At 37.8% G+C, this 25103-nt stretch overlaps 2 protein-coding genes across 2 annotated transcripts in view; one reads left to right on the plus strand and one right to left on the minus strand.

Moving 5' to 3' along the window:
- The first annotated feature begins 65 nt into the window (after positions 1-65).
- On the plus strand, positions 66-1157 carry LOC132204248 (uncharacterized). Its single transcript, XM_059632633.1, has 5 exons — positions 66-229; positions 286-378; positions 437-581; positions 644-760; positions 818-1157. Exons 1-5 carry the CDS (start codon positions 115-117, stop codon positions 1005-1007), a joined length of 660 nt encoding a protein of 219 aa, XP_059488616.1. The 5' UTR covers positions 66-114; the 3' UTR covers positions 1008-1157.
- Positions 1083-25103, minus strand: part of LOC132204231 (disintegrin and metalloproteinase domain-containing protein 10) — a 47189-nt gene continuing 23168 nt past the window's right edge. Inside the window, exons 2-14 of the mRNA XM_059632607.1 lie at positions 9835-9988; positions 8490-8608; positions 7281-7386; positions 6447-6781; positions 5997-6137; positions 5781-5905; positions 5492-5620; positions 4799-5137; positions 4342-4509; positions 4146-4273; positions 3931-4045; positions 3743-3877; positions 1083-3080 (exon numbers count right to left, since the gene is read on the minus strand). Coding sequence (XP_059488590.1) covers positions 2208-3080; positions 3743-3877; positions 3931-4045; positions 4146-4273; positions 4342-4509; positions 4799-5137; positions 5492-5620; positions 5781-5905; positions 5997-6137; positions 6447-6781; positions 7281-7386; positions 8490-8608; positions 9835-9988 — 2867 coding nt within the window. The 3' untranslated portion in view covers positions 1083-2207. The remainder of the gene's footprint in view (positions 3081-3742; positions 3878-3930; positions 4046-4145; positions 4274-4341; positions 4510-4798; positions 5138-5491; positions 5621-5780; positions 5906-5996; positions 6138-6446; positions 6782-7280; positions 7387-8489; positions 8609-9834; positions 9989-25103) is intronic.

Raw genomic sequence — 25103 nt, forward strand, 5'->3', positions numbered from 1 at the left:
TTGAGTGATAAGAGGTGTGTGAGACGGAAAAGAGTACTTTATTTTAGAGATAAGAATCATTTTGCGCCAGATTAAGCGGTTTATATGTGAAGAAATCTGCACAGCTCAACAATCATGAGAGTAAAAATCGGTCCTGTCATAGTCCTTTTTCTACTTGCACTGTTATTAGCAGGTGCTCATGCACAATTTGACGAAGGAGAATTTTTGACTAATGATGCTGAGCGCTCAGGTTTGTTAATTTTAAAGGATATAAAAAACTATTCTTGCTAAAATTGCAAATTTCAGATAATTCAGAAATTAATATTCGAAAGTCAGCCAGTCAATTATTGAACGGATTCAAGTCGATCTTCCTAAGCTCGCAGGAGGAAAATTGCGCGCGTAAATGAAAAATAAGCAATAATAATGATTGACTTTAATTTTTGTTTTTTATATGTAGTTTATGGAAACAAATGTAGTCTTCATGGGGACGATCCAGAATTCAAACAGTGTTGCGAAACTCTTTCGTGCCTGTGGGTTTTGGATCGGAAAGAATTGGTTTGTGACTGTGCCAGAGGATTTATGGCAGACGACGGACACTGCTTGTGAGTTCAATATGAGTTTTTTTTAATGTTTTAATAATTAATGTAAAATTTTAAATATTAAGTTGGCCGGTGTATCCAGATTTCATGACAGTGGTCGTGTGGCTTGCTGTCGGTTTAGGGCTCACGATTGCCATCTCTTTCTTTTTAGTCACCTGTTTGAAGAAGAAGCAAACTAATGGGTAAATTTTTTGTTTATCTTCGTGAAGAAAAACTCGGATGTTAATTAAAAAAATTAGGCATCTTTTGAATGATCTCAACTACTCCACATTTGGCTCTCCGTCTTCGGAGAACGAGGTGCACCACTTTACGAGTGTTCTTTCCCCTGTGGCCACTTGCCAAGTGATTGATCGGCCGCCGGTTTACCAGATGGAAGACCTGCCACCTTCGTACGAAGACACTTTTGTCATCAAATTCCACAAGAGCTGATTTTTTGGTTCTTTCTTTCCATAAAAACGTAATGATATTTCAATAAATGCGGCTATATTTCAATTGCATTAATCAATAAAACAAGGCTGCATTTTATGTTAAAACATTTAAAATATATTTGTGAACTGATTTTTTTCGTTACAGCATTTTCACAACATATTAAACGTGTTTCACCCGACGTGCCTGCTTTTGCACAAGTTTTCTTAGCACTCTCAAAAATTTCTAGCGGCTAAGAAGAAGTCGCAGCGCGCACTCGAGTTTTTCAAACGCAACAAACATTCGACAACACCAATTTTTACAGCAACAAAACGTACCGACGCATTTCATTGTAATTACGCACATAATTCGTATTTTAAACATTATTCAATATCATTTTTGGATTAGTTTATCACGTTGTGTCTTCATTTTCAAGTTAAATTAATATTATACGGATGACATATTATAATCTTATTGTTCCTCCATTCGTTCCTATACAAACAACATGAAGACATTTGAAATTGAATTTTTCGTACACGCTCACAATTAAACACATTGCACCTTTTTTTTTAAGTACGCTCCCGAGTGATGATGAAGATGGAAATGCTTTAAGTTCTGAGATTGTGGTAATTATTTTCAAAAATGTTTCCACAGGAGCCAAATTTATTCTCCCTGACAAGGAAAATGTTCAACAACACTCCAACTACTTAAAGAGAACATTTGCAACGCCAATTTGGACAAAGTAGAGATTCAAACCATTATTTTACTGACGGAGAAAGATATGAAATTGTTAGAAAATCGCACATTAATTTTCTTCTAGCTAAACCTCCGTTTATCATGTAAATATGTAGGTAATCAAGGCGTTGATAAAATTCAACACCTTCTTAATTGGCATTCTTCCTTTGCAAAAATCAAAGATCTTCACTTCACCAAGCACACGGTAAATAATTTCGATGGGGACGTTTATTATTCTTCTGAGAAATATTTTGACTTCTGGTCCCAGCTGGTTCGTCGAAAGTGAAAAATCAAAAGCGATTCATTTGGTGACGGTTTATAATCAGACGGTAGCAACAATAATAATTACAAGATTGAGAGTGACCTGGGAATTATTTTAAAATTAATAAGTTTTACACATTGATCGAGGTTTTTCGTTCGCTAGCAGTAAAAAAGGATCACACAGCTGCTGAAAAAGTAGTTCGTCCTGACAAGTTGGCACTTTTTCTGTTAGGTGACCACCGGACCAGAGTTGATGAGCACCGCCCGGTCCGATGGCACCACCGTGGTCACATCCAAGTCCTCGGCCCTGAGAGCCGCCTTATTCTTCCCCTCCCCCCGACTTTTGTCAGCCCCTCCTCGGCCACCCCTGCTGATGAGCAGGGCAGTCCGGCCGCGGGCCACAGCGGCCGCTGCCGCCCGGCCGTCCTCCCTCTTTTTGAGTTTGACGGTCAGTTTGAAGGGTGGTTTGTACAGCAGCTGCAGTTTCGCCCCCGACTTGGCCTGCAGGTTGCCTAAACTGTGGGATTTGCTTCTCGTTTTGTTGCTACTTCTAGGCAGGACCACAGCCGTGGCCACTCTAGGGGTGGCCGCCACCGGAGGAGCGGCGGCCACTGGCTGCGGTGTTCCAGCAAGGGCGGCTGGAGTTGATTTGCTCTTGGGCATGTGGGGAGATTTTTTCTTCGGAGGCGCCGACGGCGCTGGGTTGCTCGAAATCAGCCAATTCCGGACTTTGCCCAAGGGATCGTCGGCGGCCACGGTGCCTGTGACAGGGTCGGCAGCGGCCAGGCTGGTCTTGTTGGCCGCCGACTTCTCCCCGCTGTAGTCGATGACCTCTTTTCTTCGTCGGCGTCGCTTTTTCTGCTGCTTTTCGGGTGAGGCGTTGGCCGAGGCGGGGGTGGCTGCTGAAGTGTTTCCACTTTTCTTGCTCACTTTGGCGCGCACTCGTTTTCCTAAGGGTAGTTTGCTGCGCACCCCTGGGTGAACGGTCAAACCACCCCCTGGTGGAAGTCGAACTTGTTCGGTGGCGTTGCCAGTGTGGAGGATGGTGACGGCGCGCAGTTTGCTGTCGTCTCTGCGGCCAAATGCCTTGGCAATCATTACCTGAAGAAGAATTTAAAAATTAGTACCGAAATCGAATTCAAAGATTTTTAAAGCAAATCTGGCAGTATAGAATGACTAGTAGAATTTAAAATTGAAGTTTATTTTATGGTTTCTAATGATATGATTTAATGGATGATAACATAAATTAATTTTTCTTAAAAAATATTCAAAGAACTTTGATTGAAGAATACAAATATATTGTTAAATTGCGATGCAATTAAATTATTATAAAATAACGAAAATATATTCACAACATTTCTTATTATTTTGTGAGATTAAATCATAGATAAGGGTAAACATAAATTGCTAGAGGCAAAATAAAATAGAAGCACTAAAATAATGAACATAAAAAACATCAGAGTAAAAAAAATGTCGCGAAATATATTACTTTGTTTTTCAATAAATTGGAATTGAGGAAAATTCGAATCAACTGGAAGAATAATAATCTAGCTTGAAACTAATTTTACTGCAAGAGATTGAAAAAGAAACTTGCAGTTGAGCAGTTACGGTACTGCTTTGATCAAATCAACGGACTCCTTGTTTCTCATTCTCTTTTGTCGCTGCACCATTTCAAAAATTGAGCAAACAAAACCCTGCATCCATGATGAGAAATAAATATTCATGCCATGCAAGTAAAGCATAAAATCATTTCTTACACTCACCATTAGCGAGATGACAACGACTACAATTAGGACGATGAGATACCAGTGTTGGCCGACCCATTTCTTGACTGAGGCCAGACTCTCATCGGAAAGCAGCAATTTGCGAAGGGTTGCCAAAGGACCAGACGGGTCAACCTGATTAACATTTTAAGCTAAGTTCAATTTTGAAAATTAAATTTTCTCTTTACCTCTCTACACTTCTGGAAGACATCACAATATCCAATGTAATTGTTGCATGGTGTACCAGGCTTGGAGTATAAATCAGGAATATCAAACGGAGGTAGATTCCAATCAAAAGATGAGCTGGAAATTAAAATTATGTTTAAAAAGTTATTTAAATAATGAAGCAGAAATTAAATTATATTTGTAAAATAAAGAGATTCAAATTGTTCTTTAGACGTACAGGCATGGCTGGTCATCTCCGGGAGATTTGCAGCAAAGCTCGCACGCTTTGGTCGGAGGGTCCCTGGGTCCAGGGATGCATTGGCACGACTCCAGCCCATAAGCCAAACAGATGGAGCCGGTGCACTCCTGCAACAATGACAATTTTCCATTAGGGAAATCCGCCCCAAAAAAATAATTAAACGCCACTCTCTTACCCCCATGAAGCAAACAAACTCTTCGTTGCAAACAGTCTTGTTGGGTTTGTTTGTGGAAGGGGGGCACGCAGGTCCTCTACCATCACAGTAGCTGGCGTCGCGACAACCATTGTCATCTCTGCACTTGTCACCATACTTCAGTTGACACTCACTCGTGCAGCAGGGTCCCTGTTAAATTGTTTTTTAATTAGCTCTCCAAATAAAATTAAGCAGAAATTGGAAGAAAATTCTTAAAGTAAGCATGATAACTAATTTAATTGATATGAAAGGTCAGGGGCTTAGGAATAAAATGCATGCAATGTTAAAACAAACTACAAAAATGAATTCAGAATTTTTTAGTCTGACCTCTCCATTTTTGCCCTAAAGAAGGAAACAGAAGGGAAAACCAAAGTAAAATTTAAAGAAAAGTCTAGAATTGGATAATTCAATAAAACCAATTTCAAAAAGTGGAACTTACTTGAGAGGGGCTGCAGGAGCTCTTGGGGGTGAGTCTGCAAGGGGGTTCGTTGGGTCGGGGGTTGCTGGACATGGGGAAGCAGCAGGAGTCTCTGCAGTCCGACTCCCAGCCGCAGTCACAATCCTCGCCAGGCTCGACGACTCCGTTGCCGCAAATGGCAGTCTGGGGCTCTGTGAAGCAGCCGCGGCTGCTCCTGGCTTTGGCCGCCAGCACCGGACTGATCGAGTCAAGGCTGCAGGGCGAAAATCTGTTGTTGTTTCGTTTGTCACCGGAAGTGGCTCGGGCGAACATGATGAAGTTGCCGTCCTCACCTCCAGGCGTGCAATTTTCGGGATCGTGCTAAAATTAGAGAAACAAAATTAGCGTTTTAAATAAAACACGTAAATGAGAATTCATTGATTACATTAAACATTAATTGATATATCAAAGGAAATTTTGTTTTATAGAAGGCTGGTTGAAATTGAAATGTAAGAAAACTCAAAGTATTAAAATTGATCCAATATTACTAATTAATCAGCAATATACAATTAACTTATTTAACAATTATAGGGGCAGAATTAAAAAAAACTCTTTTCACCCCCTTCAAAAGTGAAAAAATGTCTCATTTAACTTCTTAAAACTTGAAATAGGTTATTTTTTATGCAAGAAACTTAAATTAGAAAGCAAAATTTGTAAAAAGTTATTTCAACTTACTGGAGAGCCAAAGTTGTGGCCAATCTCGTGGGCTAGAGTGACGTGGGACACAGCTGGTGGCACGTGTTTGCCGTAGTTGAGAAGCGTAACTATGCCTGTGTTCAGACTCTTCATTGAGCCGCGGTAATGCTGGAATAAAAAATTCCCATGTAACGAAATTGAATTTTCCATTAATAATAAAATAGACAACTCTTAAACTTTTTCCGGACAGGTAATCCGTGCGAACTTTCCTAAATTTAATTCCGAACTTGCACGATCAAGAGGCACATAGGCAAACGTCAAAACTTACCCCATTTTTCTCGCAAACACCTCCTGCGTTCTTGAGATCCCCAGTCCACGCGAGACCCAGAGTTCCCATCTCGAAGTCTCGGTAGGTGAACATGTAAGCCAAGCAGAAGGCGTCGTAGTCCTCCTCTGTGGAAAGTTGCAAAGTTTTAATTCCCGTCAATGTCATCTCCTCGCCCCCACGGTGCTCCACGCAGGGAGCAAGAGGTGAAATTATTACCTGAAAATAGCTCGAGAAATTTCTCTACTCCATAGTTGCTGGGAAACCTATAGCTAGTATCGTTGAGCGCGTCCGCGGAATGAACTTTGATTCGTTTGATCATGAAACTAATACTGTCAGTCTTTCCGTCTTGGTCGAAATCTGGAATGAAAATAATTTGTCAACTCAAAATGATTGCAAATGAAACCTAAAAAAAGTTTCAACAAAGAATAAGACGAACACAGTTTTTACCAACATTATTTTTATTTTCAGTTTTCGCTTTTAATTTGATTTTGATAAATTGATTTGAGATTATATGTTTTTTTTTAAATGTATCTGAATGGAAAGTAAATAAATAAATTTACTTCTACAAATACCAAAATAATTCCTTAATTTTAAAATTTTTTTTTGCAAATAAAGTCTTAATTTTATTTATTATTTTCCAGCAAAACTGATTATGAGTAAAAATACCTGTCCCATGGTAGATTGAGTTGACCCTTTGGACGTGTCGGGTCATAACTTCTATGCACGCCTCTTCGGAGCCGAACTTCTGGTAGAACAGGTGGTCGGCCTGCAGGTAGAGCATGCAAGTGGTCTTATGGGGGTCGATGGCGGCGGCCCTTTTGTTCCGCCCGCCGTGCAGCCACCGCTTGCGACGGGTCGCGTTGTTTTTTGTCGCCGGCATCTTGTCCTGAAGCCGGTCGTGCAGGTCTTGCGAGGCGCATGTCGGCAGGTCGGGGTCGCGCACGTCCTCTGACCTGTAGACCACCGAGTGCGGCGCTGAGTCGGACAGTTCCTGCACATACCTGATGGCAGAATTGGAATAAAAAGTTGATTCCCATTTGTTAGTTAATCGCTAGCTACATTATTTAAATTCCATTATTTCAGAAATTTCAGTTTCAAATTTTTTACGTAAATTACTCTACAAGAACTGATTGAGAAAATAATTTCTCAAATATAAATAATTGAGATTGAGATTTGCAATTCATATATTTATTCATTTATAATAAAAAATAGCTATTTTTAAAATTTTATTTACAGACTCCACAGAAAGGTTAATAAATTTATCTATAAAAAATAAAATAATGTATTCTTATAAATATATTTAAATTAAAATTAAAATATACATAAAATAAATTAAGTTCAAAAATTGAAAATGTAATTTTTATTTTTAATATTAAATTACTTACTTAGCAAGAGCCTTTAAAATTAACAACAATTTATTTAAAAAAATTGTCTGTTAAGTGAGATTTGATTTTCCAGTTTAAATGAGCCAGAAAATGCAAATCTGATTTGAATGCTCACCTTGAGGTGGGCTCAATGTAGATGGATTCGCCATTGGGCCAAGTGAGGGAGCCGTCGAAGAGGCCTTCCGAGGTGACCAGGCCCTTCACTTCCACGGACTCGTCGTCTGAAATGCAAATTTGCGGTTTTATTATCAGTTAAAGAAGTGAGAAACAATCAGCTGCGCACTGAATTCGAATTTGCGGCATTGTTCGCGATAGGTCGTTTGGAAAAGTCGCTCTTTTAATTCGCAATTAACCCGAGTGGGAAAAAAATTGCAATTAATATTCATGCGTGAGCGAATGCGAACAAAAAAGCTCGCGTTTTATGCTTTCAGCGTGGATTTAGCATTTTTTCGCAATTTATTTTGGCGCACATCAAGGGTGGCTTTAATCCTGGCCGAATAAATTAATGGGATATAAAACATTACATCGACTGGCACACGAGTGGAAAAAGGGAGGAAAAAACCAGGGCAATATCAGCGCAGCGTGGAAATATTCATTTTTGTTATTGCGTTTCGTTTTGCCAGGGGAAAAAGCGAGAGTGAAATAACGTCCGTCAGTCATTTGGCATGGAAAACACGTAATTCGAGGAAAAAGCAACTCGATATTTTTGAAATTATATTTATGACACTCTATTGCTGAATTGATGGATAAAATAGTAACAAAGGCTCGCAATTTTAGTCACCATCAAAAATGAAAGCAGAAATTTTACGGAATTTTCATCATAAAAATCTAAAAAGGTTAAAAAATAAAATCCCAGATAACTAAATCATTGTATCTTATAACAGTTTTGGTTTTTTATATAAAAATTTGTATTGCTTCCTTTTGCTTCTTCATCACATAAAAAATTACCTCCATTAATAGAACACTTTTTTAATTCTTGCTAATTATTTGGAAAAAAATCAAAGGAATTGAACTGAATAATTAATTGTTCATTATCAAGAACATAAATATATTCAAAGGAGCTCTAAAACAAAAAATGTTCTTGTTGAAACATTTGTCGGATGAACATTTTTATTTTCATATTTCAATGAGCCAGAAAATATAAATATCTGGTGTGAAATATGAAATAACAACTCAGATTTTTGTGTGTGAGTAGGATGTAAATTTTGAATCAAGACAAAATAAGCGGTTTTATTATTAGGTTATAATATAATTGATTGTTTTTCATGTTGTTTTATTGGAAAATAATTTCCAGACATAAAAGTCAATACAAAATGATGCTTACCGTCAAGAGTTCCTTGATAAGCTCGGTCGAGATCGAAAGAAACGGGTCCTCTGGTGCTCTCAAAGGAGACGTCGTTGGAAAAGACGGAGACGTCCGGGAAGAGGTGCAACTTAAAAGTCCTGCAACAAGCGTGTGTCGTGCATAATTAATCGGGTTTATTTTTTGCTGCCTCTCGATTTGTCACCAACAAAGGCTGAGAAAGAAAGAAAAGACAAAAGACGGAGGGAAAGTCACGGCAGCTGCCTGGCTGTGTCACTGGATATGTTTCTGAAAAGCTTGATTACACACGAGGAATTCTTTTTTTATCGGACGGAGGGAAATATTAATTTTCACGCGAGCACCTGGGAGGTGCGAACGAAAAACTCCTGTTGCTCTCTGATTGAATGGGATCAGAACCTAATTAGGAAGCCTGGCAAGAGACGATTTCTTTCTTTCTTTGAAGGAGGAAGAGATCGGTGTTACTTAAGAAGACCAGCAGACGAGAGGAAAAAATTCGCGAAAATGAGAATCTGGCGCAGCTGAGTGAGTGCTGCTGGGCGACAGGTAATTAAATTCCGCGTCTCCTCAGCTGCAGACTGAAGACGGCGACGACAACGGCAAATTCGTCAGCCGCGTTATGAGAGAGTGGATGAATTTCACCCACCCCCGGCCAAGTGTATCAAGTTCAGATGATTTTTTTCATCTCATAAAAAAAAAGAAGGATAATTTGGTAAGAGACTTGAAAGGAAAATGAAATCACCTGGAAGAAATTTCTGTGCCTGGCCTTTTTTGACTTTATACTCTGAGAGCGTTTTTTTTTTTTAATAATAATTGGGCCCTCATAAATGTAGATAAAATTTAAGATGAAGTAAAGAAGCAAAATAATAATAAAAAAAAAAAAAATCAGTAAATTAGAGAATTTGTATTAATACTGTAGCTTATTTTTTCCAATTGTTAAAAAAAAATTGTATATATGAATGAAAGCAGAGTAACCACCCCGAAAATGTGAAGTTTTTGTGCCCATCCCTTTAAATTGTTGCTTTTGCTTATTGACAAAAAGCAGGGATATAAAAATCTGATCTAGAACGATGCTCAGGCTACGGAAAAAAGTGGGGATTTTTATCACAATAAGTAATTTTAAGTGTAAACAAATCAAATTGGCGATTAAAAAAAAAAATTAAAGTTTGAGGCTGTTTAGTTGAACAATTAAATTGGAGCACAGAAAACCCTTCTTTGGCATCTTGAGAAGTTTGCCAAAACTTGGTTGACACAACAACTGACTTCGAGGTATTGAAAATGAATTGCAACTTCAGCAGCTCACAAAGTCGAAATGTGATAAATGGATCGGAACATACAATACACTTACCTATTGAAAGCGGTGACGTCGAGTCGGAGAGGCCGCGGCGCCGTGGTGGTCGACGCCGCGTCGCGCCTGACCCTGGCATGCTGCCTCGCCAAGTGCGTTCGGTCGTAGAGAGCCGGTTCAAAGCGCTTGATGAAAGCATTTTCGACTGGAATTTCTGCAACACACAAGACAAAAATAATGCGACACGAGCAAAGGCAAAAAGAGGAACGCGGGTCGATACTCGCGTTCTTTCTCATCAAAGGCGTTGCAAAAGAGTTTTAAATAATAAAATATAATTCCGGGAGCAAATTGCTCAAATTATTCGCCCGTCTATCAGCCCGGAGAGATCAAAGCAAAAAATCAAACGAAGGTTTGACGGGAGGAAAAGCAATCACGTCTCGTTCATTTGTGCGCCTTCCATTTATTTGACGGAGAGAAAGAGGAAATGACAGAGTCTTTGAGAGGATTATTGCTGTTGACTTTCTTCACAAGGAAATACTGAATATTGTATCTCGTCAGTTCATTTTGTTAGTCTTGCAAATGAGAGACTTCAAATGCAATCAAAAGAGAGAATTCAATAAAATTTAGAATAGTATATAGATTTTGATTGCTGAGTGACTTTTCGACAAAATAAGTTTTCAAATTTATCATTGATTGTTGTTTTACATACCGGCTTTATTTCACTATCCTACTTTTATCATTTAAATAAGACGCAATCACCAAGAGTGCGAGGATATTTTGATCTATTTCACATTTTTGTGTTGGACAAAAATTTTCAAAATATTTTTATTCAAAAATAGTAATTTCAAGAGCTGAATAAATAAATTATAACATATTTAAATTTGCACTTTAGATTTTTTTATAACCGTAATATAAGTCTTAAATTCTTTTTTTCTGATTGTAACTGTAAACCCACCGCCAATTGAAAAATTTCATTTTTAATTGTGAGAAGGTGAATCATGTTTAAAATTCATCGTTCCAATTTCGTTTCTGCATAAACGTTGTGACTAGGATCAATTTAGTTATTTCGCGTTCAAATTGCATGCAAATTTTAGACAGGGTTCAGTATTTGATTTGTTCCAACCCCTTTTATCCGGCACACAAATACACTCGCAGGCCGCCCTTTTCTCTCTTTGAACTCTGCCGGCGCACCGTCATCAAAATTTCTGTCATAAAGTCTCGCGAACCAGAAATGATTTAACGGGCGATTTTGCCTGCGAAAGGACTCCTTTGGGACGCGACGAGCCAGTTATTAACTAACCCCTTTCCGTCGCCGAGCAGTTTTAATCAAATGAAGGCTCTGAAATTCGCCGGATCACGTCGCGAAACTTTATCAAGGGTCAACTCCAGAGTCTCTGCAGCCTCGGCAATAATAAAATATCTCTGTGCGAGCGAAACTTTGAGCCGAGACGGCAAATAAGTCACAATTTCGTCCGCCAGCGAATTTATGAAATCCCTTTCTACCTCTTTGTTCCTGCGCGAGCCTTAATAAAAATTTATTCGCTTTGTCTTCCCAGCAAGGCTGGGGGCGAATTCTTCGTCGTGGAAAAATGAGTCGGAATGCCAGAGCGAAAGAGCGAGTTATGTTTCTGGGCCTAAATTTAATAACGTGTTGCAAGCTTGCGTTGAAAGAAAAGTCGCGCTCGATCTAGAGCAGGGTGTAAAAAATAACGTATCTTTGGCAATTTTCGTTGGCCAGGAATATAATCAGAATGGAATTGAGAGGGTAAAAGTGGGTCAAATAATGGAAAAAATGAATTGCATTTTAAATATTGAAGTAAAAAATAAAATTGTTTAAATGATTTTTCGTAAAAATCAGTAAAAATAAAGATCTTATAGTTTAAAAATGATTTTAAATCAAAAATGGACACTTTCATTATTCAAATTTTCTTTTTATTTAAAAATAAACAGATCGATTCAATTTTGATCACTGTTTGTTTTTTTTAACAAAAGCATGGTTTTTCGACAAATCGTAAATTCTAATTTTCCTTCATGAAAGCCTCCTTAGGAATCAATTTATTTTTATTATTTAATTGAAGTCAATTTTTACAATTATATTAAATACAATTCATCATGAATTGCAAATTAAAAAGATTGAAGTATCTTAAATAATTTATTTCTATTTGAGCTGAACAAAATCATTCGCATTTTTTTTCTTAGTTTTTACAGATACCGGCCAAAATTCCGCGATCAAAGAAGTTACTTTGAACTTGATATTAAATTTTCTTTCGCAAACCTGGCGCTGCAAATGGAATCTTGGGAGAGCGCACGCCGCTGTTTGCCGCACTTTAATTAAACTGGCAGCCAGCGTCTTAATTTGTTTCCAGCGGCAGCTAATTCGCAGGGCGCGCGCAAATTTGATTAGTGGGCTTTTAAACGAGAAGTTCGTCAAAGGAATAAACTCGATTCTGCAACTCCATTTCTCATTCGTCAGAAACAATCGCGCTCTGCTCCGGCAAAAAGCTTCGCAAAAAGAAAGAAAGCAAAAGCTGCAAGACTCGCCGTCAAATGCACTCGCCCGTCTCATTTCTCTCTCTCCTGGCTGATAAAATGAGCAATTCACCCGAGCCGAAACTCTTTGTTTTTTCTCTCCTCGGAATCGCAAACCGAATTACGGCAGCTTGTAAATTTGGCTCCCTCGGGACGCTCTCGAGATTTATCGCCGCCCGCATGGAAAATAATATAACAGTAAGTCAAAAGCTGCTGCTGGAAATTATGTCGCGAGGCGGAAACTTTTCGCTCTCGGATCGATATCACGGGACTCGTCAACGCGCGAGACGGCAAAATAACAATAAAATCCGCACGGAAACTCCAGCGCGACGAGCCGAGGGTTTTAATTAACGTACGTTTCCAGCAGCCGGATCATTGCAGGAGCGAGTGCATTCATTATTAACAATCATCGAGCGGAAGAGACGGAGAGAGAGAAGGCGCACGAGCAGAGGTCCGGAACAAAAACTGCGGTCGGATTGATTGGGGAATGGCCGGGGAACGGCTGGAATGGACGCAATGGGGCCGACTTGGGGAGACTTAATAAAACACACAAATATTGCGAACAAATTTGGGCAAGGAAAATATTACCAACTATAAAAATACATTAATTTTGTTTTAATATTCAGAAATTTTGTAACTAGTTTAATTTTTAATAACAAAATGTTTACGCTTAAAAGGGATATTATTTTACTTTTAAATATTTTTGCGTTTTTTAAATTATAAAATTTTCTTTATATTTATTAATATAAATTTTTCATTCAAGAAAAATATACTTGCATTTTTTATAGTTCTTAAATGGATTTTTTTAAATTTTGTTTTGTAATACATAAATTTTGAAGTTGTCCTCATGCAATTATTATAGTAGATCTGCGTTTCAGAAAGCAAAAGCTGTCACGAACACCAGTTAGAAAATGTATATATTCGTACCAATTAGAGAAAACATAATTTTTCAAAAAAATTTTATTGCCAAGTGAAATTTCACCGGAGCTGCGAAATATACAACCTAATATGCAATTACTTAGGTCTTATGGAGAACAATACCCAAATGTTTAACAAAAATCGATGTATGAAACGATATATAATAATAAAAAATATTAAAGCTTCAGTTTTTGTATTTATGTAAAATCTGGTTGAGTTGATAAATGCATTTTAAAATCGAAGTAAAATGATAAAAAATCAACGACATTTTGAATTAACGAGGAGCGCATGATAAATATGCAATGAAAAGTTTTGCAGAAATTTGAAGCTATTGCTTTCATTTTGCCTCCTTAATTAGAGTGCTATGAACGTGAATTTTATCCAGGTCAATTTAGAGTGAAAATTTATTTCAGAAAATTCACATAAGTTTTTTAAAATTCAAAACTACGAATGAAATAAATTTTTCTTATTGTGTTTCCTGGGAATTGGCATCTGGAAACCAAAGGCAATGTATAAAAATTTATTGAGCCTTTTATAGAAGAAGCACCTCGTAATTAGTTTTAATTAAGAACGTTCATTTCAGCTGAGAGTTTTCTGATTTTTGTCGAACAATGAAAAAAAAATACAAGTTTCAAAACGCTACTTTACTGGAGGACATTAGGGAGAACCAAAAACCAGGGCGGAGACATAAAAAAAAAACAAGACCATGGAAGTCGTAATTCGAGCCCGCGGAGAAGAAACTGTGGGCGAGGAGAATCTTTGCCAAAAGTGGGTGCACGATTTATCTCCCCTCGGTGGTTGGTGTGTAACGCGACGCTATTTCCGAATGCTTGGAAGCCGCACAAACAACACTTTATTAAATAAAGAGCGCGGCTCGTAATTGCATTAGTCCACCCGAGGCTGCGTCACGGCCGTGTACACCATTTTCCGCACGCATCTTATTTTTCCACTGCTGAGGTTGCGCCAACGAGAGAAAGACAGAAAGATAGATGGACGTAAACAGAGAAAGAGGAAGCAGCACAAGTGAATAACCAAGAGTGCACTTATTTTTATGTCACATCTGACAGACACGCACCGTTCTCCTCCGTCAGTTGACTTATTGGGAAAATCTGCACGTGCAAACTCGGAAAATTGATTAAAAGATCAAAGCTGAAACACTTTTAAAGATTCACAGTATAATTATACAGCAATTGGCCGGAAAAAATTAAAGAAGAGATTTGTTGATTTTACTTTAATTTTAGTCTAAGCTACAGTGAATCTCTATTTCAATACAGTTTCATGTCATAATAACCATTGACCCATTTTTTTAATTTCAGGTCAAATGCTTGATTGTAAACTCAATATTGATAGACGAAATGTTATTGATAATTTACTGCTTTTCAAACATTAAATAGAACCCGAGTGTTTTATTTATGCATTTTAATTTTATAATAGTTCTTTATTGACATATAAATACCCTGTAAGAGAAAAATAAAAATATTTTAATTAAAAGAAAAATATTTTTTGTTATTATTTAAAAAAAAATAATACTTGAAAATATATTAAATTCATTAAAAAAATGTTTTTATTAAATGACAACAAAAAATAGAAAGTCGAAAAAAACAACTTTTTGTATCTCCTTATATTATACGCTTTCAGCTTCAGCCCTCCAAATTTTCCTTTGGTCGAACCAATCTCACTACGTCGGTGAGTCTCTCTTTTTGATCACAATCGACCCTGTTCATAATTCTGAAAGCAGTGTTTGTTCATTTCAATAAACACGATGGGCCGGCGACCATTGAGCAAAACGGCCGCTCTTGCGGAAAAACGAACGAACGCTCTTCAAGGACAGCGCGCGATTAGTTCGCGTGCAAACAATCCGTGCTAATGAGCCCCCGAAATGCCCTCTCCCAGCAAAGCGTTTCGAGAGAGGCGAAATAAAACAGACCGGGCTGGTAATTAACTCGGCTCTAATTAGATTTAGAATACACACGGAAAAACACAGCGGGAAAAATAAACGCGAAAGTGTGCGAGAGTTGAGGGCCGAGATTAAACGCTTAATAATCTTATCTCTTGCGCACAGAGGACTGAATGGGGTGCCCTAATGAGAAGATGAATGGAAGGATTTTCTCTTTCCTTGGACTTTATTTAATTTAATTTTTTATCTTTCAGTGATAATTGACACTATTGTGAGTGTATCTCGGGAAAACAAACTTTCTTCAAATATTGATAGTGTGCGTTTTTGTGTGTAGATTTTGTTCCTGTTAAATGTAGAGTAGTGTTGGGGTAGTTTTGTTTTTGTTTTTGAGTGTAAAGCAATTTAGGGGTGTAATTTCTGAGAGGCTTTTTAGTGGTTTCACTGAAATCGTGCGAAATTTTACTTTCAATTTAGAAATAGTAGGTTAAAAAAAATTAAAATTTTGGATGGTTTGAAACTGTTTATTTCTTAAATTAAAGTCATTATCTGGGTATGTATTCTTTATTAAAAATCTAGTTATTCTCTCACGGTTTCAGTAAAACAATTCAAGAACTTGATTTGTTTCAAAAATTTTGATCCACCCTTTCCTGAACGCAAAAATTAAAAAGCCAGCGTGGCTTTTGCGTCAAATTCAGAAACCAAAAGCAATACATCGAACAAACAAAGTAATCCCAGACGACAAAAAGCTCCCAGCGGCCGCCACCTTAACCGCCCGTCGTGCTTTTCCAATTTGCGAACGGACGTTTTTGCGAGAGGGCGATTCCAGGCTTTTTCACATAAATTTTTTTCGCTGCGCCGGCGGCATATCAAGAGAACACAACATAGACGGCTGCTGGAAAGAGAGAGTGCGTGTGTCATCGGCAGTCAATATTTTCGTATCAGCATTCAGTGACCGAAAAATATCAAAGATCAATAAACGAGGGAGAAGAGCAAAAGCAACAAACAACAAACTCCCCGTCGGCCACGAAAAAAGAAAAAGTGCGTATATCGAGTTGAGAGCGAAGAGAAGAGATCGTTTCCCGCCGAGACCGCAGCCAACTTTTATCAAAATCCCCTAGAGGTTTTTAAGCAAAGTTCGGGAGTTCGCGGAAATATGAAATACGACCGGCAGACTTTTGAATTCGCCCCATGACTAGAAAAAAATTAAGGAGAAAAGAGATAGGAATTTGCAGCGGCAGCTGCTTTGAGTGAAAATTGTGAGCCTGCCAATGTGAACTTTTAATTATTTTTTCAAGGAAACTAAATATTTGCTTTTTGCTTGAAGTTTTCAATTTTCCACTCACAATTAGAAAGGTCTTACACAAATATTTGATTTTTGTTTTGTTTATAAAAAACACATGGAATAAAATAATTAACGCGCATTGTTTCTGGTTGAAAGATTAAAAGTAATTAAATAATGCAAGAAAAGATGTTTTGGCTTTTATCTCCTTCACGTTTCAATTGTTCAGGAGCATTAATTAAAATCTGTTTATTTTCAACAGCTGAAACAAAAACGAAAGTGACAAAAATTAATGCCTCCATTATTAATCTCATAACTCAACTCAGATTCATTCGCAGAATTCCTTTCCACATGACGGAATTACATTTCACGTGAATAACAATATAATAATTCAAAGTGCGCCGGTGGAGATTCGGCGAAAAAGCGATTTGCGTGTCTCTCAAAGCACGACTGCGAATCGGATTTCGTTCGCTCCAGGTGACGCACAGATGCTGTCGCTATGCTGAATATTATTATTTTCGCGACAGCCGGTGCTCTTTTTTCACTCGAACGACACGCACGGCAACAAACAAACTTTTCCGGCAGTGACAGAAATTCACGCATCCCTCTGCGTTTCACTTAAAAAAAATTTATTTCCAACGTGTTTGAATACAATTCCCTTTTCTCTTTTCCAATCGGAGGCAGTAAAACGCGATTTGAACTGCTGCAGAAGGAATCGAACTCGAGGGATTCGAACGGAGCCGAGCTTGCGAAATTGCTTTTCAAGTTTGAGTGCCAATTTCTTTGTTAGAAAAAATACCGAGAGGTGCATCCCTCGAATGCAGCAGCTCGTAAATGAGAGAGCAAACACACTGGCACGTGTGCAAAATAATAATAATAATCATAAGGTCTATCCATCTATGCGCGCCGGTCGATCCGGAACGGCAGAGGATAAGGTCAAGTGTGACCTACTTGCTCATCCATCGACGGTTTCATCTCTTTGTTTTCATTTTAGCGGTTGATTTCGATCATTTTTATGCTCTTTCCGCTCCACAAAATCATCTATATTTGATCTAGAGAAAGTGTGCGGATTTTTACTTTTCTTCTAGAAAAATACATATTTGAAGTAGATAAAAGCTTGCGCTGGTTTCTCACAACGATTTTGACATATTTAAAAGTTTTAAGAGCGAAATTTTACGACCTTCGGAGTTAATGGGATTAATCTATATTTTCAGCGTGCTACAGGAAGTTTTTATTGGAAAGTTATATTTCAGTTATATTATGCGAGCAGATTTATAAAATTTGAGTCGTAAAAAAGCGTCGTTACATCAGAGAGACAACGCGAGCGGCACACGCGACGCAATCGTAAAAGAGGGAGCACCTGCCAAAATGCAATATCGGTTCACCGAATTTCGTTCGGGAGGGAACAATAGCGAATTTCGTGCATTCTGCTATGAGGCACTTGCGGCGACGATAAATCAATTGTTGTTCCAAAGTATCAATTAAGTGGAAAGGGTGGTGTTCCAAATCAATTTAAAAGTGATCAGAGATTATTACAGCAGATGACTTTGATTTAAATTGCTTTTTTTGGTATTGTCAACAATAATTTCGAATAATTTCTTGATTTAGTTCACAAAATACCCCGAATAACTTATCAAGCATTATTGACTGATTGACCAATGTTATTTAAACATAAAAGTATATGAACGATTTAATATATATATATTTTTTAGATTTTGATTAGCAATTAAATGAAAAAGAATAACACTAAAATTAATTTTAACAATAATAGAAAAAATTAAAAAAGTATTATATAAAATATAAAATACTTAAATAACATAAAAATGATAACAAATAAATATATTTATTAAAATGAAATAAATTTACTAAAAGTTGTTTACTTTTTATTTTAAAATAAAATTAATACAGCAATAAAATCTGCCTTAATTGATCACTTTCAGCATGCAAAAGAAGCGAAGTTCCCCCATGAATTAATACATCTAATCGGTTGCTGAAGATTAGGGATTAGGGTGTAATTCTTATATTCTTTTTATGAAAGCTATAATAGCATAAATTTGGTAACTTCAGCTCTTCTCTGCGTTCATATTTTTTTCCGTCTCACAATTTTAATTTCAAATAAGGTAAAAACGCCAAGAAAGTGCTGCAGATTTTTCGCCATAAAAAGAAGCACTGCCGGCGCAGCTCAAGAGTGCCGTAAAGCGGGTCTTGCCAGCTCGGTTGATGACTTACATCACATGTGTATTACATGCGATTCAGGGCAGATTGCATCGGCGAGGCGACGCAAATTGATTTGCTGCCGACAATATTTCCGCGCGGCAAATTGCGATCTAATGTCCCCTGGCAGCATCAGGCCATGCACAGGCATCTTCATCGCAACTCGCAATAATAATTCTCCAGATAAATCGAGTTAGAGGAAAGCAGGGGGGCCGCTGCAGAAATCGATTTCTGGCGCCTCTCGCGAGTGAAATCCCGAGAGCTGCAGATGAATGATTGGCACCCCAACGACTAGACTCTCTTTCGCGACCCCATCGCGCGTATCGTCACTTGCATACAAACGAGCTTTTGTTGACTTTAAACTCACTCGCTGGCGAAGAAGTACTTTCTTTGCTGGTCTGCGCAAGTCATCAGCCACTGGGGTGGATTCCTTTCCAACATTGTTATTCCAAAGTGGAGGAGATCGGTCGGCGACGGTGTTTTTATTGGATTTGAAAATAGGGGCATTTTGAAACGGAGCGCTAGCGTCTTCGAAAAGAGGGATGTTAATCGAGGGTGACACTTTAAAGGGCCTGTCACCTCCGCGGCTTTTTAAGACGCATCTCTCTGGAAATCTTATGAGTGACTGTTTCAGCACAAGAGCTCAACTTATTTACTCACAAACTAGAGTCAGCAATAGACAAAAATGGTTTGGAAATTAAATCATTTTTTTTTATACTTTTTGTTTGAAATAAAAAAGTTATTAAATATTTAAATTTTATAAAGTATTCCGCAGGAATAATGTGGTTTATTCTATCTGAAAAGATGTTTTAAATCTAAAATTTCCACTGTTTTGTTTAAAGCCACAATTATTTATTTTATATCACTTTCATTATCAAGGTTTTTCATTGCACAGATAAAAAATATATTTGCAATCTGATTTAATTTTTTTTATAAAATTTTATGAACATTTGATTAATACTTTTTAGTTTATTTAAAAAAATGGGATAATTTAATTTAAATTTAATGCTTACACTCAAGGTAGATTGCATGAAAAATTGAAATCCAGGTTTCTTGTTGCAAGAGAAAAATATAAAGAATATAAAAGGACAGCTTGGAATTAGTTTACCTTTAACTTTTTCACTTCTTTCTTGAAAAAAAAAACCGGTTTTAAGTTTTATTGAAATTTTTAAAATAACTTTTGACTTCTCCAGAGTTTTTCCTCAATTTATTTCATTTTTTTTTTTCAATTTCTTGACACATTTTACCTCGATTGAGAAATAAATATCAGTCATGTGATACGAACCCATTCGAGGAATGATTCATCCTCAACTTTACCGCGAAACAACGTTTTTCCAATCTCGTGCCAGAGTCTGTTTGCAGTCGGTCCGGATTTTCTCAGCTGGCTCGGCAAATATTTTCCCTCGGCATTATTCGCCGGCAACGGATGGATATTGTGGGACCGTTTCACGGCCACTTTTCCATTTTGCCGGGGAAATATTATTCCTGGAAGGATAATCAGGGCGGACGGGCAGAGGCTGTATTTATCACGACAAACAGCTCCGGGCGTTTTTGTTTGGGCGGTGGATACGCAAGGCAAGGGATGTTGATGCGACCGGCGCTGCTTAATTTGACATTTCGCGTGTGTTTGCCTGTTTATTGCCGAGCAGGTAGTGTGCACAACGCAATATAACTTTCTACCAAACATTATGCACGAAAATTTCGCCCGTGGACGGATTACGTCGCGCTTTTGCATAACCCGTTGGTCCCCCGGATTTGGCTGTAGCACGCAAACAAGGAGTGAATAAACTCTGGATGTTGTACTTGTGCAGGAGGGCCTGCTTGTGTGTTTTATAATAAGTGGTTTGTTGGTGGCGGACCCCAAATTGCGCATTAAGCAGATCCAGCCCAAAGCTTCTCCTGTTTCTATAACCTGCTTTGTGTAAATTATTCAAAGAGAGTTTGGATTAAAAATATTCCATACAGTGGAAAATTGTACTTTTTTTGTACTCTATGAATCACCCTTTGCAATATTTATTTATAAATCGTGAAAAATACTGAATATGAATATTCATATTTTCTCCAAGAAATTACTGTATCAAATTTACATTATGCTTGAAGTGGTGCTAACTATGGTTTATATTTATATAGCATATTTGCTTGACACAAATAATTATTTGTATTAAATTATATTTAAAAAAATTTGCAAGAAAACATAGTTTAATTAACAAAATAATAATATGAAATTTATCAAATATTAAACCCAGCAAAAATAATAAAGTAATTTTAAAAATATTGTCGATGTACTATAAAAATTATATAAAGAAGTAACAATTTTCAAACGTTCGTGCTAAGTTTGATTATTTTTTGTTTGATATAGAGAAACAAACGCAAAATGAATATTGAAGGCTGGTGAAATGAAATTGAAAATCAATCCGAGCCCAAATTCACCCACGGCGTATGTACGTCTGACCCGGCGGAATTGGAGCCAATTGCGGCCTAAATTGACATTCGGCGGCGGCGGCGTGCGTGAATTATAAATGTGGCCCGTTTGCCGGGTGATTTGGCCGATTTCGGAGCGAGTGCCACCAATCGATCCGTCCACCGCCGCCGCCACTTCCGGGAGTTCCGACGGCGGCGGTTTCTGCCCTCGATGTGCGAAACTCATGCACCCCTTGATTGCTTGTTAATTGAGAAAATGGCTACGGAAGAGCGGCTGCGAGTCTCACTAAATGAGCCGACCACCGCGGGTGTATTGATCAGAGTAACCAAGTTTCCACCAAGTTTCCGCTGAAATTTGCATTTCCCAAGTTTTCAAAAGCTGAAATCTGCTGCGTTTAGCATAAGTTGCGCTGCTCTCAGTGATCAAGATTTTATGCAAACTTGCTATCAAAACTTTCTAATAAGTTGATTGAACTGACAACGAGAAAACTTTGCCACAGATTTCTTCATTACCATGCAAATTAATGTATCATCACTCATTATGTATGAGCATACGTTTTTCACGTAATATTGGCAAGCTATACATAAAAATTTTCTCACAGATTTATTTTAAATCATTTTTAAGCTTTTAGATTAATTTTGTGGGGATTGTATCAGGAATAAAATATTATATAGTTTTCTCAGTATGTTTTACCTGTGTTTTACTTTCCTTTGGCTTTTTCTTTCCATATTAAAAAAAAATTGTTACTTAATTTTCAACAAAGAAATGCGTGATTTGACTTTATTATCATAATAATCAATACAATTTGTGATTTGCAAAAAAAAGTTTAGCACATAAAAAAATAAAGGAAATAATAACAAATAACCAAACAATCGTTTTTTTATTTGTTAATTCCTGGGTTTTCTTTTATAATCGACAGAAATTCTGCAGCACAAAAATTCATATATATTTTTGTATGTGGTTATTTTACAATGTGTGACAAAATTATATCAACAGTTTGAACGCTACAAATAAGTGAAAAAATTAAAAATCCATAAATTTTCCTCGTTGCAGTTGTTAAATGTAAATTGGTATTCCCGGATTGAAAATGAGACACGAATTCCGAATGAGAGAGCAATTCGGTCGTGTGAAATGCAATTTTCAATTTTGCTGAGGGTGCTTTCCACTCTTGACTGCAACCTCGGCTTGCTTGCCAATCGAAAGGCGATGAGCCGAGAAAATCGAAACGAGCGGGCGTGTCTCTTTCTCTTTCTCCCTCATCCAACTTTTTTTCGTCTTGTCGAAAACGAAAAGTTTCTTTCCAACTATAGAGGTATCTTTGGCTAATTGCCTCTGGTCTCAAACGAGTGCCAGTGATTAAACAGTCGAGCGGAAAGTTTAATTCGGCCGTTTATATTCATTCGGGGGCGTTTTGCATTATTCATTGTGTCTGCTGTCGTCGTCGTAGTGGAGTGCACGCTGCAAATTGAGTCTGCCACTCGCCGGCTTCTTTTCGCAGCTCCCGACCGCTGCGTGACTTTGCGCTCCAAATTGCCTCTTTTGGTCCGCGAGAGTGGAAGAAAAGCCTGTGCTGATAAATGAATTATACCAGCGACCGACGGCTCCTCTCGATGGCGAGATAAATCTCATCTCGCTCCACCAGCCATAGATCGGAACTATTTTTTCGTTCGATTTAGCCCGTGATTAGTCGCGGCTCTCCAAAGAAAAGCTTTCCGTTCCACTCGAATTTATCCGGCTGCCAAAATCACCGATTGCTTATTTCAAGTGAAACGATATAAGAGTCCATGTGACTCGATTGGTCTGGACATACCCATTCATTATTGACCTCTTAACTTTCCCCTTCAATTTTAAAATTAAATTAATTTTTTTAATCAATACAATTCCGGTTTTGATCAAAGAAAAGTTACTTTTAGTTTTGCACAGTTTTGCAGACTTTTCGCGCATAAGTTTGATCAAAAGACTCAATTCAAAGGAATAAATCCAAATAAATAAGTCTAGATTCAAATTGCTCAACCAAACCATAACCTTTTGACTCTCCCACGCTTGAATGTCGTTTATAAATTTATTTTAACGAGCGAATTCACAATTCCATTTGGTTCTCCACAAACATTCAGCGAATCGTAATTCACATAACCGCTCTCCTATAATCCGTTTCCGAGACGCTGAATTTCTTTACTCTTGTGCTCCTCCTTTCATCACGAGAGAGAGAAAAAAACGGTCGCTCCATCACATCCGAAGCGACGACAAATTTGGCGTAATTGCGCCGCGCCGAGCAATTTTACACACAAGAATAAGTTTCCGACTCTAATGTAATTTTGCAAATTGCCGCTCGCGAACGAGTAAGCGACATTATTTCATTCCGTTCGAGTTGCTTTCGGGGAATAATTTATTTTTTATTTGTGTATTCATAAGTTGAAAAAAGCTCTTTTAATAAGTAACGGATCATTTCTATACAAAATTATTATTTTTCTATCTGACGGGAAAATTGTTTCTGAGAGTGAACTGCAACTCCTTCGCCGCGGTCGAATGCATATCTTTCTTATTCCCGGTGCTCGGCGAGATCCTTTCTCTCACAGCAGCACCTTTATAAGGTCGACTGTGATGACGTCACTTATATATTTTCTGTCACGTAACCCTTCAAGGATGCTGATAATTCTTTCGTTCTTTCTTCCTGCGGCGAATACCAAGCTGCAGCAGGCAAAGAGGTTGAAAGGGGTTTTGTGCAGTTTCCGCGTAAATGGAGATTTTGATTTATGGTGGTTTCGGCGAGGGAATTCTCGCGCTTGCAAACGAAGCGCCTGGTCAGGCACGTTAAAAAAGTAGGAAAGAGTGATGGCGAGAATAAAAAAAAAAGAGGGCGGTTCTTGACCATTTTTGGAAGGTCAAAGCCAATGTGAAAAGATAAAGAATATAAAAAAAGCTCCACGCATAGATGCACGTGTGTAGCGGAATTCGCTTCAACCTCACACTAAAAAAGGAGGCCCTATGAAGGAATTGTACAAAAATTACAAATATTAAATTTCTTTGGAAAATTTATGCTTTTTTAATGGAATTTGCATAATATTATGAAACTAAAATCTATGTTATTTCCAAAGTAAAAATTTATTAAAAAAGGGTTTATAATATTTCAATTAAATTCAAATAATTTATAGCTGGATTGTTTAAATAATTATGTAATTTGAGACAGTCGAGCAGTTTAGAGGCTTTGAAAATAGACGAGAAACGGATAATTCGTTTGCTCTAATAGATGTTTTTTTTATTGAACTATATTTTTTATTTTTCTAACTCCAGTAAAAGGTTTGAATGTAAAATTCAGTACGTTATTTTTAAATTTTTTCTTGTTAAGATCTGTGGAATTTCAGTTCCCTGGCTTGAACAATGGACAAAAATTTCTCCTTCCCGCAATCAGCCGAATCCTTCCAGTCCACTCGGCGCAAACCGGATTTCCCGAGGAGCCTCTCGTTCGCAAACAGCGAGTGCGAAATTCACGCATCACGGGTGCGTGCATGACTGCAGTGACGAGAGAGATGAAATTTTCCGCCTTCCTCTCTGCTCGCGGGCGCGCAGCTGGGTAAGTTGTAAAAGCGAGCAGTCAAAAATCCGCTTAACTCTCGCATCCTCGCCGTCGTAAAAAGAGCGTCAAGGCGGCGCCCGAAATCTCCGGCGAGAAAAAGTGTATTGTGCGGTGCGAAACATTTCATATTTATTTCATCTTGCATTTATTCATGCATCGGAGGTGCCAACTTTTTCATTAAAATCATTACTGCGCTTTTATTACCCAGCAGCCGTAAAAAGGGGAGACTTTTAAAAAGGCGATAAAACCAAATAATAAAACACTTGGCCGTTGATTTTAAGATCCAATTAAAGGCAGGTCACGTGCAGTTTTGAGCTAATGCAAAATAAATCCTCTCTCTCACTCGATACACGTCTCGCGAGTGCGGCGCAGTTCTCCTTTAAGAAAAGCCACGTCTCTCCCGCCAAAGCCCTCGACAGCTGCAGCAACATCTAATTTGCATATTGAACAACATTGTTGAAAGCCTCAAACATTTGGAAGCTGTCGGCTCTGGAGA

The sequence above is a fragment of the Neocloeon triangulifer genome, unplaced genomic scaffold (assembly GCF_031216515.1).
Source record: "Neocloeon triangulifer isolate White Clay Creek 2 clone unplaced genomic scaffold, ASM3121651v1 ptg000002l, whole genome shotgun sequence".
In the NCBI taxonomy this organism is placed as follows: domain Eukaryota; kingdom Metazoa; phylum Arthropoda; class Insecta; order Ephemeroptera; family Baetidae; genus Neocloeon; species Neocloeon triangulifer.